This window comes from Heliangelus exortis, chromosome 2 (genome assembly GCF_036169615.1).
Source record: "Heliangelus exortis chromosome 2, bHelExo1.hap1, whole genome shotgun sequence".
In the NCBI taxonomy this organism is placed as follows: domain Eukaryota; kingdom Metazoa; phylum Chordata; class Aves; order Apodiformes; family Trochilidae; genus Heliangelus; species Heliangelus exortis.
Genome location: NC_092423.1, coordinates 89845465 through 89864252, shown reverse-complemented (window position 1 = coordinate 89864252; position 18788 = coordinate 89845465). Strand labels below are relative to the sequence as shown.

Here is an 18788-nt window from a genome sequence, read left to right as displayed (position 1 = left end):
CTTGCAATTGTCTTTATGCCACAGTGTCACTACAGATAACCTACAGAAGCAATACATCACATGTATAGCCATTCTAAGGAACTATATATAAAATAAACTTTCTTTTTTTCCTTCCAGAATGTTCCCTGCCATGCCATTTCAATGGGGCAGGGCCAGGAAGTCCATGCACGGCGCCTGTTAAATCAGTGTATGCAAGATGGAGGATGGCTCCTTCTACAGAACTGCCACCTTGGCTTGGAGTTTCTTAGTGAATTAATGGACACCATTGCAACAACAGAATCTATGAGTGAAGATTTCAGGGCCTGGATCACTACAGAGGCTCACCCAGAATTCCCTATTAATCTTTTACAGTCCTCTATCAAATTTACTAATGAACCCCCCCAAGGTAGGAAACCGTGTTTGATTTGGGGTTTTTTTGGTTTTTGACTTGCTTTTTTGCAACCCTCTGTAACACTATACTTTGGGAGTGTTTTAGTTTATATTTTCTGTTGTTTCATTACCTAATTACATCACTGTGTCAGTCGGTCTTGTGATGTGCAAAGCATAACTGTTTTGGGGAGAAAATGAATGTTGTTTATTTTTGTAACAGAAATTGATAGCAGTTTTGTGGTTTGGGGTTTTTGTTTGTTTGTTTGTTTGTTTTTGGGTTTTTTTTTTTTAGAGCTTGTAGAGAATGCCATGCCAGTGGCCCTTTCCTAAGCTTAGTCCACTCCATCACTCTTTTCTTTCTGTCCTTTTGACCCCACCCAAGGGTGCAGGGAGGGATTGATCCTGTGCTCTACTGTTTAAGGAAGAGAAAGGAGAAGGGGGTTTCAGCAGGGGGGCTAGAACTAGATGCTATTGCTTCCCAGTCAAAGCATTCTGATTCTATGATTCTATGATTCATATTGATATGTAACTGTGGCTGTTGCTTCTTGTTACATCATCCTGGCACTGCTGACAGGAGACAGACCCCAGCCTCTTCGTAATAATCCTTCAACTATCTGTGAGATGCTACTGAATCACCCTTTAGATTCTGTCATGGGCAAGAGAGTTAATTACAGCCCACAGTGGATCTGAATACTGAGGTTTACTTAAGAGTAAATGAGATTAGGACTTTTATGCTACTTGCTTATTTTACACACTCACTCTCTCATGCTCCCAGCCTCCTGTATTGCATTCATTTTATCTTGACTTCCCTTCCCAAAGGAGAAATCACTGCTGAACCAGGAATTTTGGCCAAAAAGTAATGTTGATCTCATGCTGTGCAGCAACTTGTAGCTGCCAGCTTTGGACATTACTGGCCTAGGTCCCTGGGCATATCCTGGCATTTGCCTCTGTCCATCTCCACTACCTCTGAGTCTACTACCAGGATGTTTCCTTAAGCTAGGATGTTTATTTCATTCTTTTGGGGCTTCTAAGGCTTTTCCTAATCTAAATAGTCTGTGTGCAGAAGCATAATGTGTAAGCAGGATCCTAACTTGCAGTTCTGACTCATGTTTCTTTCAGTTTTTGTAGCCTTTACCATTCCCAGCTAGCAAGTAGCAGGTTTGTGCTTAATAGTTTAACAGGTAAAGCAAAAGCTACACATACAAGTAAAACAAAACAAGGAATTCCTTCACTGCTTCCCATTGGCAGGAAGGTATTGAGCCATCTCCAGGACAGCTGGGCTCCATCATACGTAATGATTGGGAATACATTTCCCATCATTCCCAATGACTTGGGAATACAAATCCTATCACCCCTTCATTCCTTCTTCTTCCTTCAGCTTTACATCCTAAGCATGATGTCATATGGTATGTAATATTCCATTGGGCAATTTGGATCCTTTGCTCTGGCTATACTCCCTCCCAGTTTCTTGTGTACCTACATACTAGCAAAAGCTGAAAAGTGCTTGTTTTCTTAGCAACAACTAAACCCGTAAGTGTATTATCAACATTCATCTCATACCAAATGCCATACTAAATTCAACACATACTACTATTCTAGCTACTAAGAATAAAATCAGCTGAAAACAGGGCAGTATGTCAGTCACACTCTCTAATTTTAGTATTGCCTGCAAATTTGTTGAGGTTGTCTTTTGTCTTTATCCAAGCCACTGAGGAATATATTGATCAATATCTGTCCCTGGTGTATTTTGGTTTTTCTTCTTGCCAGTGTATATAAATATGTGATGTGAGTGAAGAAAACAGCAAGACTTTTCTCAGTGGTGAGAGAAGTGATAGAAAGAGAGGTGACAGACACAAAGGGAAATCCAGGAAGTTCCACTTCAGCATCAGAAAAAACTTAACCCACCACGATGGTGATCAAATAGTGGCACAGCTTGTTCAGTTAAGTTCACAGACCTCACAACCCACATGGACAAGGCACTGAGCATCCTGCTGCAGCTGACCCTACTCTGAGGAGTTTTGTACAAGGCCCCTTCCAGCCACAATTGTTTTGTATGATATTTTGTACTAATATGCTATTTTGTATTATATGAAGACATCCAGCTTTTCTAAGCAGTCTCTGACTTGTTGCTCTCCTGCTACTGAATGTCTCTCTCTTACCCAAACAATTGCTACCTGCAGACACCTTTTATATGTCTATAGAAGTGGTTTACTACTCTGCATGTATCTACTCATTGTGTATGATGAGGAAGGGTTACTTTGTACTTTGGACTATAGCAGAAAGAAATCCTCAAGCCTGGCACTAAATTTTTACTCCCTCATCTATAACTGCATAATGCAGTAACCTGTTCCTTCTTTTATATGTGTGTATATATATATATACATATACATATATATATATACACATGTGTGTGTGTTGTTGCTGATATCAGTTAGTGAAGTCAGTAGGAACTGCAAATTGTTATGCAAGGTCATATTGAATGCCTCAGTCTTTTAAAATTCTTATTTCAGCATTCATCTGAATATTAGTAAAATGTCTACAAAATTTCTGGTGAAAGACATCCTGTTTCAGTGTACATACTTAACTCTCAAGAGCAGTTAATCAATCTGTTGTTAAAATTTTCTTCTTTCTCTTCTTCTCACCCCTTTTTAATTCGGTGCTCAGTGTCCTTTATTGTGCTGTGACCCTTCCTTATAATTTAAATACCACCATATAGCTTGAAGAACCTATTTTATAAGTCGAGTTATAGCCAATTTACAACCAGCACTTAGTCATAGAAATATGCCTGGTGTAACAGTTTAAATCAGGATGAAATATAAACAGTTTTAGTAGTCTGATACTGTCCTGCCACATCAGTAGCATGACATGATAAGGCAATTTTGTTTGTTTGCTTTGTCTTGATTTTGGAACTCTCTTATTCTACCCTAATTATTTTTTTTAAGCTATTTGTTTGATTATTGTTTTATTGGATCTTTGTGAAGTAGGAAAGAAGAAAAAGGGCTTTTATGGTGTCATAGGAAATGTGATGGCTTGGACAATCTATTCACTGCACTTGAAATCCCTCTTTTTAGACTTGTATTAAGCTGATTAGGTGGAAGATAACTTAAGAGTTCCTGTTATCAGTAACTCGGACTCTGTTTCAGTAGAGCTGCCTGAAAGCATCTGGGAGTAGTGGGGCTTCTGCATTCTGTGGAAGCTGAGATTATATCAGTATCATCTGCCTAAGACTGTTCCTGGGATATGAAATGTCAGTGTTCAAACACACCTCCCCAAGTATTAGTATTTTCACTATGAATCTGGATTCTCATCTCATCAGCTTGGTGCCTGTATGCCAGTTTGAGAAGCTGTCTACTGCATTTTGAGATTGCTATAGGAATGAAATTTAAATAAGATTGTCTTCTGTAGAAATAAAACCTAACTCTATCTGTAAATACCAAAACACAAACTCTTGGATATTCAGTACTATATTCCATATGGTGTTACATGTCTTTTTGATTGCTATATACTTGCTCAATAGATATGTTTATATTAAAGTTGGGTTTGGTAGTATTTAGAATATGATAACTTAACTGTAATTCCTTCCAGTCTCCTAAGCTTAATTTGGTGTGTGATCCACCTGAAACAAAACGTAATCGAAGTTTGCCTGCTATGACCAGCTGAACAGATAATTGATTCAAAGAGATTATTTGAAGCTGGAAATAAGATGACACTGGAAAAAGGACTAGAGAATTCCACTTAAAGGAGGCTGGACTTATGTGCTACATTTTTTGCTCATATATTACATATTTATACTCAATTTCTAGGTGTGAAAGCTGGCTTAAAGAGAACATACTCAGCTATTACTCAGGATCACTTAGAAGTGAGCAACATGCCACAGTGGAAGCCATTGCTGTATGCTGTAGCATTTCTTCACTCAACTGTTCAGGTCTGAAAATGTGTTTCTTTTCTTCTGTCATAAAGCCATGTTTCATTTATTAATGTATCATGCTATTAAATGAAAAACATGTATCAGTGGGAATCCCATGTTGGTAAATTAGTGCAGGTAAAATAGAAATACTTTTTAAAATAGTTGATGAAATACAGCCCCAAAAGGCCTACTGCATTCTTAGCATAATTTATGTATTATTCTGCTGTTAATGTTTTCTTCACAGTTAGTATCAATCACCTTTCTACCTTTACCTCTATCTCTTTTACAGGAAAGGCGAAAGTTTGGTCCACTGGGCTGGAATATTCCTTATGAATTTAATCAGGCAGACTTCACAGCCAGTGTGCAGTTTGTTCAGAATCATCTGGATGATGTGGACATCAAACGTGGAGTAAACTGGAGCTGTGTTCGCTATATGCTTGGGGAAGTACAGTATGGTGGCCGAGTGACTGATGACCTTGACAAAGCCCTGCTGAATACATATGCAAGAGTGTGGTTTGGGGAGCATATGTTTAGTGAAAATTTTTGTTTCTACAAAGATTATGTGATTCCCAAAGGCAAAACTGTTGAAGATTATCTCCAGTACATAGAGCAATTGCCAGTGGTTGATACGCCAGAGGTAAAGTATTTCAATATGTTAAAGGCAATTTTTGTCAGATAAATAATTTAGTCAAGTATATATTCCAGAGCCATGAATGTTTAGGTCAAGAATAGCAGGCAGGGGATATCTAGTGTAGATCTGCTGACCAGGAAGAGGTAGCTGAGGACTTCTTCAGACAATTAGAAGAAGTGTCATATTGGCAGACCCTGGTCCTCATGGAGAACTTTAACAACCCTAATTATCTGCTGGAAGGGTGTTACAGAAGATTTCAAGCAGTGTAGGAGATATCTTTAGTGCATTAATGGCAACTTCCTGGCACAGGTAACTGAGAAACCAATGAAGGAAGGTGTTTGATTGGACCTGATACTTATGAGCTGGGAAGAAGTGTTCAGGGGGGTGAAATCTGGAGGCAGCCTTGACTGCAGTGACCAGTGGTGAAGTTCGGGATTCTAAGAGGGAGGGGAATAAGGAAAAAAGTAGCACTATGGTCCTGGATTTCAGGAGATCATTTCCAAACATATGAAGGACAAGCAGGTGATTGAGAGTAGCCAGAACAGAACTGTGAAGGAGAAATTATGCCTTGCCAGCCTGTGGACCTTTTACAATGACGTGACCAATTTGGTGGATTAGCAGAGGGTAGTGGGTGTTTTTCAGCTGAACTTTAGTAAGGTCTTTTACACTACCTTTTATAATATCTTCATGGACAGCTGACAAAGTGTGGGTTAGATAAGTGGGTGCTGTGAGGTAGTTTGAAAATAGTCTAAATAACCACCCCCCTGGAGGGTTGTGACCAATGGCATGAAGTCCAATTGGAGACAGGGGACAAGTGCTGTATGCCACAGGTCAATACTGGGACAAATGCTGCTGAACATCTTTGCTAATGCCCTGGATGGTGGTGCAGAGATCAACTTCTATACATTCACAGGAGACACAAAACTGGAAGGAGTGGCTGGTAGACCAGGCTGTTGTGCTGCTATGGGAAGAGGTTCTGGCAGGCTGAAGAACCAGGCAGAGGGGAATCTCAGAAAGTTTAACAGGAGAAATGCAAATTCTTGCACTGGTTGTCATGGGGGACATGACAAACCAGCAATGCTGCTCTTTACCATTGTCATGGTAAAGAGGCCACAAGTACCCTGGGCTGAGTTAGGAAGAGGGAGGTCATCTAGAAGGTTGGGGGGTAGCCATTCCTCTCTATGGAGCACTTGTAAGAGGGTGAAAGATTTCAGGGTTATAAAATAAACTTTAAAAGCTTTGAATCTCTGAAGGCAGTGAAAACAAAATGCAAGTGTATTTGTTTTGGCAACGTTTTCCAAGTGAGGGTAAATGCAGCCATAATTATGCAGCAGTGGGATCTGCTCATGAAGTGGTTCAGCTCATGAAGTGGTTCCTGTCAGTGCATGAACCATGACTCGATCAGATTTTACATGCTCCTTTCACAGATCTGCTTTTCTAAGCACTTGGAAACTTACCTCTTAATGCTGCAATGTATTTTTAAAGTATATTGATGTCTTTTAAAAATCTGAATGCATGTCATCCCAAAATCTGTCAAATTTCCTCATGGAAGCCTTTAACCTTTTAATCTCTTGGTCTTCTTCATTCCACAAAGGATATTGTGCTAGTCAAAATCGTGCATCTTTGTTTCCTCCCCTTTCCATTTTTGGCTAAGAAAGAAAGGCTGAATAAGTCTGATTGCTGTATCCTTGCTCTTTTGATGAAATTTCAACCTCTGATCAGAATAAACACTGACTTCTGAAGAAGGCTATTGACCTCACCAATCCCTTTGAAAATTACTTTGATTTCAGAGGGGTATAGAGCTTTAGCAATTGGTTTTGAGGATTTATCAGGCTGAAAAAAACCAACCCTGAATTCAATGTCCCCTTTTTTTTATCAAAATTCCTAGAGATTTTGGATCAAAAAGAATGAGCTATTGGGCACCCTAATTAATATACAGGACATCCAGGACACAAGCCCACCCACTGTGTAGCCACTACTCTGGTTTCTTTGTTCTTATTCCTTTGTACATCATTTGCATAAAAACACAGGACGAGAGCTGTCTCCCATGAAACGTGCCTGTCTTTGGCAATATTACACCAATTTTTAAGTTAGCCCTTGGACTACAATTTGAATTTATAATAGCAGGTGTTTTTTCATGTTTCTAACTCGAACAAGCAGTGTTGCCACAAAATCTGTTAGGGAAAAAAAACCAAACCTGTTCAAAAGCAAACAAGCTCTGTGTAAGAGCAAAACCAGGGAATAGTGCATCTTCAAATGCACTTCCATGTAGAATTTGAGTGTCATAAAGTGCATAGATATTTTCTCTTTTTACAGCTCTAAGTATTCAGGCTGGGTTAACCACTATATATTAATTCCATGCGAGTTACAGTCACACCTTCTCTCACATGCAGTATTAGCTCTGAACTGTGTTCTCTGTGCTGTTGTAAAGATGAGATCCACAGCTGATATAAATCAGTGCAGCCTTACTGGCTTTGACACAGATGCAGCCACTTATACTGCTTATCTTGGAGATTCTAGATTTGCAAGCAGAAAAGTATTACATATGATCCTTTTTATTCTGTCCTCAGAGTATGTAAATATTGGCTACTAGAAGTGGCTTCTTGTAATATACCAATTCTAATGTCAGATAAAAAGAAAAAAAAAACCCAAAAACATGAAAATGAGAAATGGAAGATTGTTTGGCTTTGCTGCTCAGTTTGAGAGCAAGCCTTCCTCATTGCTGGATCAGTGGTTCAAAGCTTGTAAGGGATAGTTAAGAGCTATAATTTAATGAGGGGCTGTAAAATAAGCCACAGTAGAATTCCTCCTGTAGAAGGGCTGCAACTGTCAACCTGACAATTACAGACTTACTGATATTTCAGTGGAAGTTTCTGGGAAAGCTATTATCATTCAGACAAAGGGCAGCTTTGCAGTAATTTTATGATAGCAGTATCTTAAATTAAATAATTCAATTTCAGAAGGAGAGGAGGTAAGGAGTGGGAGACTTAACACAAAAATAGCTAAACCGTAAAATATCCTGAATATGTAACCAGGCATAAAATCTCTTCTTGGAATATGGTCAGTTTTTTCTTCACTGTACTGCATGCCTTAAGCCTGAGATTGGGTAAAACAAAAGGTGTTAAAAACGGTAACTGGTCTTATTATTAGAGGTATCTACTTGAGCTGGTACAACAGCAATAGATCTGTGGAGACTGAAAAACAGTGGTAAGGGCTCAGTGTCCACATATGACATGTTTCCAACAAGCTCTAGTCTGACCCAGTGACAAATAATCAGTTTGTACCCCCTGATAGCATTCCACAAGATATGTGCTGTATGAAGATAATCAGAAGATCAGTTAAAAAACCAAACCAAACCTATTTATATGAATGAAAACATGGTTGCATATGCAGTAGTGATGTAACTTGAACTTGGTCCTTAGCCAATTAAATCTGGCTGAGGATTCCACTGACCTATTCATATCTATTGTTTTACAGAGGTCGGGACTTTCTTCCATATTTATCCATTTTCATGCATTTTTTCACTGATAGAATTTTAGAAGGAAAATTGTTAATTTCATTTTTTTTTTTTTTTTACTTTTTTACTGTAAGGTATTCGGACTTCATCCTAATGCAGATATAACTTACCAGACTAACCTGGCTAATGAGACATTAAGCACAATAGTGAGCATCCAGCCCAAAGACAGCAGCACTGGAAGGGGAGAAACCCGAGAAGCAGTGGTGCAGCGTCTTGCTGATGAGATGCTACAGAAGTTACCTCCAGATTATAACCCTCATGAGGTATGTGCTGCTTTATAGATACAGATGTCTTATGTATGCATATGTTTTATGAGTTTCATTGTGCTTCTGAAATTTAAGTGGCATATGTTTTAAAAAGCTCTTAAAATACGTGTTTTATAAGTCTGTTTTCCTTTATTATTTAAGATAATAATAGAATTCAATTCCACCTTCCTAGTGGATGAGGTAAAGGCTGTGAATATTGTCTACCTAGATTTTAGTGAAGCCTTCCACAGTTTCTCACATCATTCTCCTGGAGAAACTGGCTGCACATGGCTTGGGTGGGTGTACACTTCACTGGGTAAAAAACTGGCTGAATGTCTGGGCCCAAAGAGTTGTGGTGAATGGAATTAAATATATCTGGTGGATCGTCACAAGTGGTGCTCCACAGGGCTCTTTTGGGGCCAGTAGTGGACCATAGTCCACTTAATTAGTCACCTTAACTCAAAAGAGACATTAAAGATTTCAGAAAGTTCTTTCCCTCCTTAATAGCTTAGAGAATAACATGGTGCTTCCTTCTGAACATTCAGGGATCTTACAGTGGTTACAACTTTCAGTTTACCTACTCTTATTATGACAATGCCATTATGAATAATGGATTTTATCACTGACTTTTCATGCCCCAGATTTTTTTGACTTTGAGCCATAACAGATATATTTGTTGATCTTTTCTTGCATATTTGATTAACTGTCTCATTAAATGGAAAAATCGAAAATAAAGCACACTTGCACGCTTTGTAAATGGGAGCATGCATTTCATTAACAGTAACTATTGAAAACCCCTCATTTCCATGATTTTATTATTTACAATTCTGTTTTGCACTGATAGTGTTTGGTTTTGGTTTTTTTTTTTTTTTTCCCTGGCTGCTGTCCAAGCTTGGAGACTGCACCATATGCAGTATTGCAACTTGTTGTTATACTTTATTTTTCTCTCTGGTCAATTTAGAATGTCTATTTAGGTTACAACCAGCAGTCTTGGAGCCTTGGTAATTCTTAATGTCTCCTCTTTTCATCCCTCTCTTGCTAAGTTACTTACAGTCTGAAATCTCTTTTTTTATGAGAGCTCCCAGTAGCTTTCCCCTTATGGTTAATAAGTTAATCCAGCCCTGTTTGTGTGTTTCTTTGTCACCTGCTTATTGAGTGATTCACAGTGATAGGATATAAAGAATTGATTTGTAGAGTTTGATTAGGCATTGAGCCAGTTTTCTAGTGTTCACATAATAATCTATAGTAAATATATATATATTAGAATTACCAAGTGAAAGGAAATATAGTAAGTATAATTATTATTATTAACACTTAGTTAGTAGTTTAATAAATTTGATAGTTTACACCTTAGATTTACACCTATAATCTACAACCTGGATTGTTCTCAGCCCTTTTACTTTATCCTTCCTATCAGAGTAAAAGCTTTTTTATGGAACTAGTTTCTTCTAGTTTTATTCAGCTAATTAGAATTTTTTTTTTTCAATTTGCAATTGCAATAGAATGCTGGATGCCTGGCTAGCATATATGATTTTGCCACATATGTAATATGTGTATTGAGCTTTCTTTTTCAATATATTCGCTAAATCCCCTAAAGGAGTAGTTCTTAATTCTCTTGTTAAACTGCCAACTTTTTTCCTCCTGAAGAATTCCTAATACTTAGAAGATATCAATACTGTGGACATTTTATTGTAAATAGAGGATATGCTTGCCCTCAGATTTTACCTCTGGGAAATTTGTGCAGTGACTTTTAGTCTTGTAAAATGCACACACACTTCTATAACCCAAAATTCACTTCTAAATGGTTTGAACAAATAATATTTTTCTCTAGCATTTCTTCTGCTTAATCTTGGTCTCATCCATTCTCATTCCTTCTTGGTTTATTCACTCAGGTTATGCACAAAACCCACAAATATAGTAAGTAGCCTTCCCTTTTTCAGTCACTTTCTTGAGTGTCTTAGCTTTGGAGACAGCCAATTATGGAGTCAGTGCTGTAATTAAGGACAAAGAGTCTGGAGAGTTTATTTTGGAATTTCCACCCTGCAGTCTTAACTTGTCTCTATTTTACTATTGCATTTGGGTACAATACAATCTTTTCCATATGACTGTATAAAAAATCGCCACCAATTGTTTTTATCACTGTTCCACTCTCATCATCCAGTAGTATGACAAGCTATTATCTTTTCTCATGATCTGCCAATCATGCATGCAAAGCTTTAATTTTCTTATAAGCAATCATCTTTATAATGATGCACACAATTAGATAGTTCTTCGCTTCTTTGCCACTTCTCCAACATCTTTGAGCTTCAAGGGAACCTTTTTTGCTTCAATTTGTTGGCAGCTGTTTTCTTGTGATTCAAGTAAGGAGATTCATACTTGTACAGGACAAGCCAGTATTAGGTTTTAATACTTCAGCATCAGCTTACTATTCCCCCTGCCCACTGCTTTGCTTCATTCTTAGGGGCACAGGATGTCCTGTTGGATCTACTTTTTCCCTCTGTGTTTCTTGGAAATGTAGTCTGAACTCAGGATGTTAGTTTGTTTCATTCTCTCAACAATAAGTGTAGATGCCACCTCTTCCTGATGATTTCTAGGTTTTTCATACTCTGCATATCTTGATCTGTGAATTTCATTTGTCATTCAACAAATCACAACGCTCTATATATGTGCTGTTTGTTCAGTCCACATTACTGATGGATAGGATGGTACTTTTCCATAGAACCATCTACAAGTTACACTTTGTTTCTGTATCGTGGTTGTAATCTCTTTTCTCTGAGTATTTACAGAACATGCTCTGGGTCATTTCCCAACAGTTTATTATTGGTAACAATAAGCAACGTTTCTCCATTTATCTCTTTGGCTGCAGCAGTGGCACTACAACTTCAGATTTCACTTCTGCAGTGTTATGGGATTTGGCATTATTTCTTGCAGTTCCTGATTCTGCAGCATGTCCTTCTTCATTTTGCCTTGTGGATTTACCCTTTCTCTCATTCTCTAGACATGAGAACTCACTTGGGTCTTTACCAGTGTTTTCCTTGTTGGAGGGTACTTTCAGGCCTGTATCAGGAATAGTGTGGGCAGCAGGAGAAGGGAAGTGATGGTGCCCCTGTACTCAGCACTGGTGAGGCTGCACCTTGAGTCCTGTGTTCAGGTCTGGGCTCCTCCCTACAAGAAAATCATTGAGCTGCTGGAGTGAGTTCAGAGAAAGGCAACCAAGATGGTGAAGGGTCTAGAGAGCAACTTCTCTGAGGAGAGGCAGAGGGAATTGGGTTTGTTTGTTTGGAGAAAAGGAGGCTGAGGGGAGAAGGGGAGACCTCATCACTCCCTACAGCTACCTGAAAAGAGGTTGTAGAAAGGTGAGTGTTGGCCTCTTCTCTCAAGTAAATAATGATAGGCCTAGAGGAAGTGGCCTCAAGTTGTGCCACAGAAGGTTTAGTCTAGATATGAGGAAGAATTTCTTTACTGAAAGAGTAGTCAGGCACTGGAATAGGCTGCCCAGGGAGGTGATGGAGTCACCATCCCTGTGGGTATTAAAAAATCATGTAGATGAGGCATTTCAGGACATGCTGCATTAGGATGGTGGGTTTTGATTTTCTGGGGGGGGTGGTTTTGATTGGATGATTGGTTTGTTTTTTTCTGGACAACATAATCTCAGAGGTCTTTTCCAACTGTGATTCTGCATGATTCATTTTTCTGCCATTAGTGCCCTGTTCCACCTCTTTGCTGCAGTTGTTTATGTACCAGCAGTGTGGCTGGCTCAACACAGTAAGCAAAAAATCTGCATCAAATGTGTTTCTCCTCTGAACTGAAGCTCTGCTTTTCTGGAGCCTCCGTGAAAGGGTGGAGGTGGCATGAGTAAGCTGTAAGAACACTACATTTTTTAGTGAAAGTTTGCATAAACTGAGAAAAAAAAATGTCTGAAATACCAAAAGGAAAGATTTTGTTCACTGACATCTAACCAAAAATTTCATTAGTTAGAGCAGAAAAGAAGGGAGAGTTTAGATATTCTCTGAGGAAAAAAACAGAATTTAGCAGAAGCTAGAATATAATAAGCAAATGAAATTAAGCTTGCAAGTATAAGAAGTGAAACGGGTTATGTAATGACTTCCTGTGGTGTCTGAACAAAAAGGGAATGAGTTCTGTTGTTTGTCAATTTAAGTCAACATTATTACCTATATTTAGCTCTTTACTACTTGCTGATTACTCAAAAAAATCTTGAAACAAATGAAACTAATATACTGAACTGTAAGTGACTAAGGGAATGTGTCAAAAAGAGTTCCTATGCACGTCTCATTGGGTAAGAAGATAAAAAGAAAAACATTCATTGGTCCAAGCAGTCCAGCTTGTGTTCACTTTTATAAGAATTTTGTCCTCCAGTAAGGCCACAACATGACAGTCTTTGGGAATCCAGTTATGAGATATTGTCACTGGAGAAAAAGTATAAAAAAATAAGGAAACAAATGAAGGTAATTAAAAGCAAATATTTTCAGGGAAAAGAGTTGATGCCTATTTTATCTTTTTATCTTTTATCTTTACCTTTTATCTTGTGGCTCCCTTTAGAAAGTGTGGAGTGAATTTGCTTTGAGTTAAAACCTCAACAGATTGGTTAAGGACAGATGGTATCCAAACCAATTATTTGCTCTGGGTTTCACTTTCTCTTGATACTCTGTGAATCCAGAAAAATTTTGGGCTGTCACACTGAAGCCTTCATTTCTCAATAATTAGCCTTTGACAATGAATTCAGAATGGACATCTTTCAAAACAGGACAACCATTTTACGCCATGATATATTCTTGTTCTTTTGTTGCTGTGTTCTTAAAACATTTTTTCTCACTGATACAATAACTGACTCAATGTCCACCCAAAAGACTAGAAACAAAACAAGTCACCTTTGCATGCTTTATCAGACTGCAGTTTGACACGGGTGATAGAAGAGTAAAATAAACCTTCCTTGTGACCAAAAACTGTATTCATTTTTCTTACTCCAAAGCTAGAGGCAGAGTAAGAATTCTGCTTTCATGACCCCTTTTGCTTCTAGGTCTTGCCTCACGCATAACAGAGATAAGTGGTAAAATGATTAGGTCGAGTCAGTCCATGGGCGTGAAGACAGATACAAGATTAAGTGTCAAGCCTGTCACACACAGAGGTTTATCATGAAAATAATCCTTGCATCTTGAAAAACATCTTGCTAGGCAATAGACATGGAGAAATGCCAAAGATACTGCACTTTACTGGAGGTTGCCTTCCAAACCAAGTAGCAATATTGGGTTTTTTTCCTTAAATATTTTTTTGTTGTATTGCTTTTGCCTTATCCTCTTCTAAGGCTATACCTGTATTAGCAAGTGTTACATGGCAACAGAAGTTCATAAGAGGATCCCAGGACTGCATTAGATGTCTTATTGGGAAATTTTCTTTGGTCTAAGCCTAGCCTGGGCCTGTAGGCTGAAAGCTCATTAGTGGTTGGAGTACTTTACACTCCCTGAAGCATACCTTTTGAGTTAGTTTAATTTGAAGTCTAGACAGTTTGTGTGCCTGGAGTCTACTTTTCAGTGCAGGCTTTTTGCTATCAAAACAAACAAAGAAAAAAAGTCTGAACTGAAACACTCATGTGGAAGCTTTTGTATGGTGTCTCTGGTCTACTTACCAACCCCATTAGACATGGTGGTCACTCAGCTCTAGAGATTCCCCTATTTTCTATATGTTTCACTGCTCACTTCCTTGTATACAACAGGGAACTGGTCTTTGGCATCACTTGAAAAGAGTCTAAGCTTAGGCTTGGACACACCTTGACCTTGTCATTGTTATTCAGACCTCTTACAGAATGATGGACTTCCCATTTCTGCTGATAAACAGCATAGCAACTGACCAAGTGTAAGTGAAAATAATAGCATTTACTGAGAGTGATAAGCAACTGCCTTTCTGCTGAACTTCTATAAAGTACGTGGTGACAGAGGAGTTGGTGACCTTAGAGCAGCTAAGAAATGTGCATAGAGGATTTTGACACAGTAGAGATTGTAAAATTGTGTAGATGCAACTATTAAGATTATCATTATAGTTGTTCCTTTCCTAAATCATCTTAGGATGATTCACATCATGTCATGTTAGATGACAGCTGTTTGCTTAGTAAAAAGGAGAGGTTGTAAGTGGGCTTTACAGAATTACAATATTAATCTCAGAAAGGCTATTTTAGTTAGTGAGGTTTGTTATTGAATTTTTTTTCCTGTTAGTTGGTATCCATCTCTTTATGTCATAATAAATACAGTACTGTAAGCAAGTAAGCTGATTGCTTGATAGGAATTCTAATACAAAACCAGTCAATCATACCTTATGTCTTAACAGCAAGACTTCCAGGAAAGGTTCTATGTTACACCTACTAAATCTTCCTGCAGGTCAGGATTGATTTGTGTTCAATATAGTAGTACAGTATGTATTTTTCCTCAGTTGTCATATGTGGTTATGCTTGGTGCTCCAGGCTGAGTGCTTTGAACATATCTAGGATGGATAAAGAAATTGCTGCATTATTGAAAACATTTGCACCTGTTTTTGAAGGAACATCAAAAAAAAATCAGAAGACTGTTTAAATACTGAGAATTTGTTAGTTTAACAATTTGTATAGTTATCAGTACGTCATATTTTAGAAATGGAAATAACCCCTTTAAAATCAGCTTTCATACATTTTTTCCTCTAATGGGAGAAATTCTTCCTCTAAATGATCCCTAAAAGCAACATACGCTTCATAGAACAGAAAAAAGTGTATTCTTTATTTAAAAGATAAAATGCATGGGCAAAATTCTGTATAATTCCTTTCTTAATAGTGGCATACAGGAGACTTTTACATATTCTGGGGAATAAAAGATCCAACTTTTTTTTTCTCTTTTTGGCAAGAGGGAGAATTATCAGTTCCTGTGAAATTTTCAGGAAGCAGAGGCTTTCCCTGGACTTTTTATGAGAAAATCAGAAGGCTTCATTGCATAAATCATAAAAAAAAGAGTTTACTCTGTTAGTTCCAGTCTCATGATAGCAGATTTTAGTAGTGCTTTTTCTTTTACAGGAAGAAACACATTAACTCTGTCTGTAAAATGAACTGTCACAGTGCAAAGCATTAACATAATTGGCTGGCACCTATTTCTTGGACATTCTGTCTGACAGACTCAGGGGTCCTTGTGATTAAAATATGATTAATAACCTTGCTGATAACTGTGTCCCAAGGAGAATAGCACATACCACTGAAAAAGAGCACTTTATCTGGTTTGGAGTTGAACCTTGAGAACTGAAAATTGTCAAAGCATTTACTCATTTATACTAGCTATTATAACTACTCAACTACTATACCATATTAATCTTTCAGAAACCTGCTATGCAGTGTAATAGTCAGGTCTTTAGTAATGCTTACTATGTGTATATAATGTACACTGTGCATAGTAATGTGTACAATGAGGTATGTATCTGGAGATGGAGAAAGCAATCTTAAGTGGTCTTCTGGCCATCATAAAATTGCATCCATTATATCAAATCTTGTGGCTTCTACTTGGCTTCAATGGGATTCCAATTATAATTTTCTCTTTGACAGAATAGGCTTTCTATCTCTTTCTTCATATTTTGTTAATAAGCTCAAAATATGCTCTTAAATTATTTCAGCAAACTGATCCTACAGGGCAGCTCTTTCCTGATAAATTAATCATAGAATCATAGAATGGTTTCAGTTGGAAGGGAACTTAAAGGTCATCGAGTTGTAACCCTCCTGCTATAGGCAGGGACAGCTCCCACCAGACCAGGTTGCTCAAGGCCCCATCCAACCTGGCCTTGAACACTTCCAGGAACTGGACATCCACAACCTCCCTGGGAATCCTGTTCCAGTGTCTTGTGTTTAGTGGCCTTAGAGGTATCTAGATTTGGGAATCTCATTTTATTTTTTGAGATATCTTTTTGGTTCCAGAGGTCCCTTGAAGAATTTCACCTGCAGAGGGAAGGAGTGACTATAGCAAAGGTCAGGGTTCAGACTGCTTTAGTCTGAAAGATGATGCAAGTGACTGAGTATTTAGTGAGTGTGGACAGAAGGCCATCATCTTTCTGAAAGCTGAGTCATCACGGGGAAAAGCACTTGTGCTGCTCTTAAAAATCAGTAATTCTGGTACTATGTGAACTATAGGCACCGTGATTTCTGCAGGTGCCCCTAAATCCTCTCTCCTGCACTCTCATATACAGTGATCTTTAATATACATGGAACATACAGTGTATATCTGAAGCATTTTGTACATGCATCATATGCTAAAGTGAGATGGAGAATTCTTTTGCTATGGTTGCTGTGATATGTCCTTAAGTATCAGACAACTAGTGCAATTTTGAGAATGTTCTCTGTTGAATACAAGTAAAACTTATCGTTAAGAATTAAGAGGATCAAAAGTTTGCCCTACAAAATAGGGCACGTAACTGTGTAGCAGAATTCTGTGGCATCTGTATTATTCCTGGCAATCTTGCTTCCCTAGTAATGCATCCGTGACCACCTTGTCTTACAACTGAGCCATGCTCTATTGGAAGTAGCAGCTTTTATATTTCATTGTGCTCGTTAAGTCAAACTCTATTTGTAGCCTTATTTCAGCTCAGCAGGGCAAGAAGAGGTGAGAAAGTTTGCCTTGCACAATTTGGAAATACGATAAGGTTACCATCAAACACGCTTTTGTATTGCATGTGGTATGGGGTGTTTTTTTAAGGTCTAAGGCCCTGCAGCCTAAGAACTGCCGTGTCCCTTCAAAAAGAAGGAACTTTCCCTCCTCAGAATGATGGAGAAGCTCCTTTTGGTAAGCTAATGAGTCACAGTGTGCTAAATCTTACAGTTGCCACAGGGCTTGAATGGCCCTTGAATGTTAAATAAAAGTTTCTTAGGAATTATGCGAAACGATTGAAAAAACAGCCTTTTGCTCTCAAGAAACTATTGCATAGGGAAGATGAGATTCAATTTTATAATCATGGCACTATTCTTGTTTAGGTGAAAGCCCAGCTTCAAAAGATGGGAGCTATTCAACCCATGAACATATTTCTCCGCCAAGAAATTGACCGCATGCAACACGTTATATCCCGAGTTCGAACTACCCTCACTGATCTCAAACTGGCTATTGATGGTAAGTTACAACACTCAAAATCATACTAATTAGCATGCAGTCTTTATTACTAACAGTTGATTATACTGTATATATAAATAAATACTTATCCTCCTTTCCTTCTTTTTTACCTGTCACGGTTTAACACTGGCCCGGCGATTAAACCGAGTGACAGATGCTCTCTATTAATCTCTCTCTCCTCCCTGGTAAAGAAAGGAGAGAGAATAAGGGAGAGAGCCTTATGGGTTGGAAACTAAACTACACAACTTTAATGAAACAGGAATGATAAATAGGAAAAATTACTAAATATATACAAATATACAAGAAAAGGGATACCACATTCCTCCCCCCTTTCCCCCAGTAGCTCTCACGTCACCACCAAGGCTGCAGGGCAGCCCTGGGAAAGTCCAGGCTGGACTCCTGGAGTCGGCAGCAGTTGGGAACTGGAGGCAGGAACACACAGATATGGGCTGGCACGGATCAGGACCACAGGCAGAGGAACGGACGGGATCCTTCCAGGGTGCCGGGGTGAAGGAATGGAAGCAGGAAAAGCAGGAAGGGCAGGCAGCCGGAAGCTGGAAGTAGGAAATCTGGCTTGGCCCTCGTGATCCCTCAAATTTATACTGAGGATGACGTATATGGGATGGAATACTCTGTTTGGTCAATTCTGGCATCTATCTTGTCCGTTCCTCCCCAAAGGAGGGCTGCAGGTGAGACCTCTTTATTCCTTCTTGAGGGTAAAATGTTCCTCAGAGCTGAGCAGTGTCCTTGGCTCTGCACACCAGTCTCTGGCTGTAACTATAAACATTGAGTGTTATCAGTCCTAGAAGCACACACTGACTGAGAAACTTGCTGTTAATTTCAGCAAGTGCAACTACTTACAGGAGACTTAGCTGAAAGCAAAAGCACAAGACAGAAAATCACCTTTATCCTGGCCCAAACCAGGACATTACCTCTTTCTCTTTTGTCCTTTCTCCCTCAGTTTTTCTGGTTTTTCTCTCTCTTTACCATGTGGCAAATA

At 38.6% G+C, this 18788-nt stretch overlaps 1 protein-coding gene and 1 long non-coding RNA gene across 2 annotated transcripts in view; one reads left to right on the top strand and one right to left on the bottom strand.

Moving 5' to 3' along the window:
* The window catches only part of LOC139792943 (dynein axonemal heavy chain 5-like), a 158560-nt gene that overhangs the window by 119956 nt on the left and 19816 nt on the right, over positions 1–18788 (top strand). The window contains exons 70-74 of the mRNA XM_071736920.1: positions 118–385; positions 4173–4294; positions 4566–4913; positions 8499–8687; positions 17656–17788. Of these exons, the coding sequence (XP_071593021.1) occupies positions 118–385; positions 4173–4294; positions 4566–4913; positions 8499–8687; positions 17656–17788 (1060 nt within the window). The remainder of the gene's footprint in view (positions 1–117; positions 386–4172; positions 4295–4565; positions 4914–8498; positions 8688–17655; positions 17789–18788) is intronic.
* On the bottom strand, positions 10045–15230 carry LOC139792947 (uncharacterized). The gene is made up of 3 exons (XR_011724443.1): positions 14994–15230; positions 14314–14508; positions 10045–11834 (listed from the first exon to the last, which is right to left on the bottom strand). It is a non-coding gene; the product is annotated as an uncharacterized lncRNA (long non-coding RNA).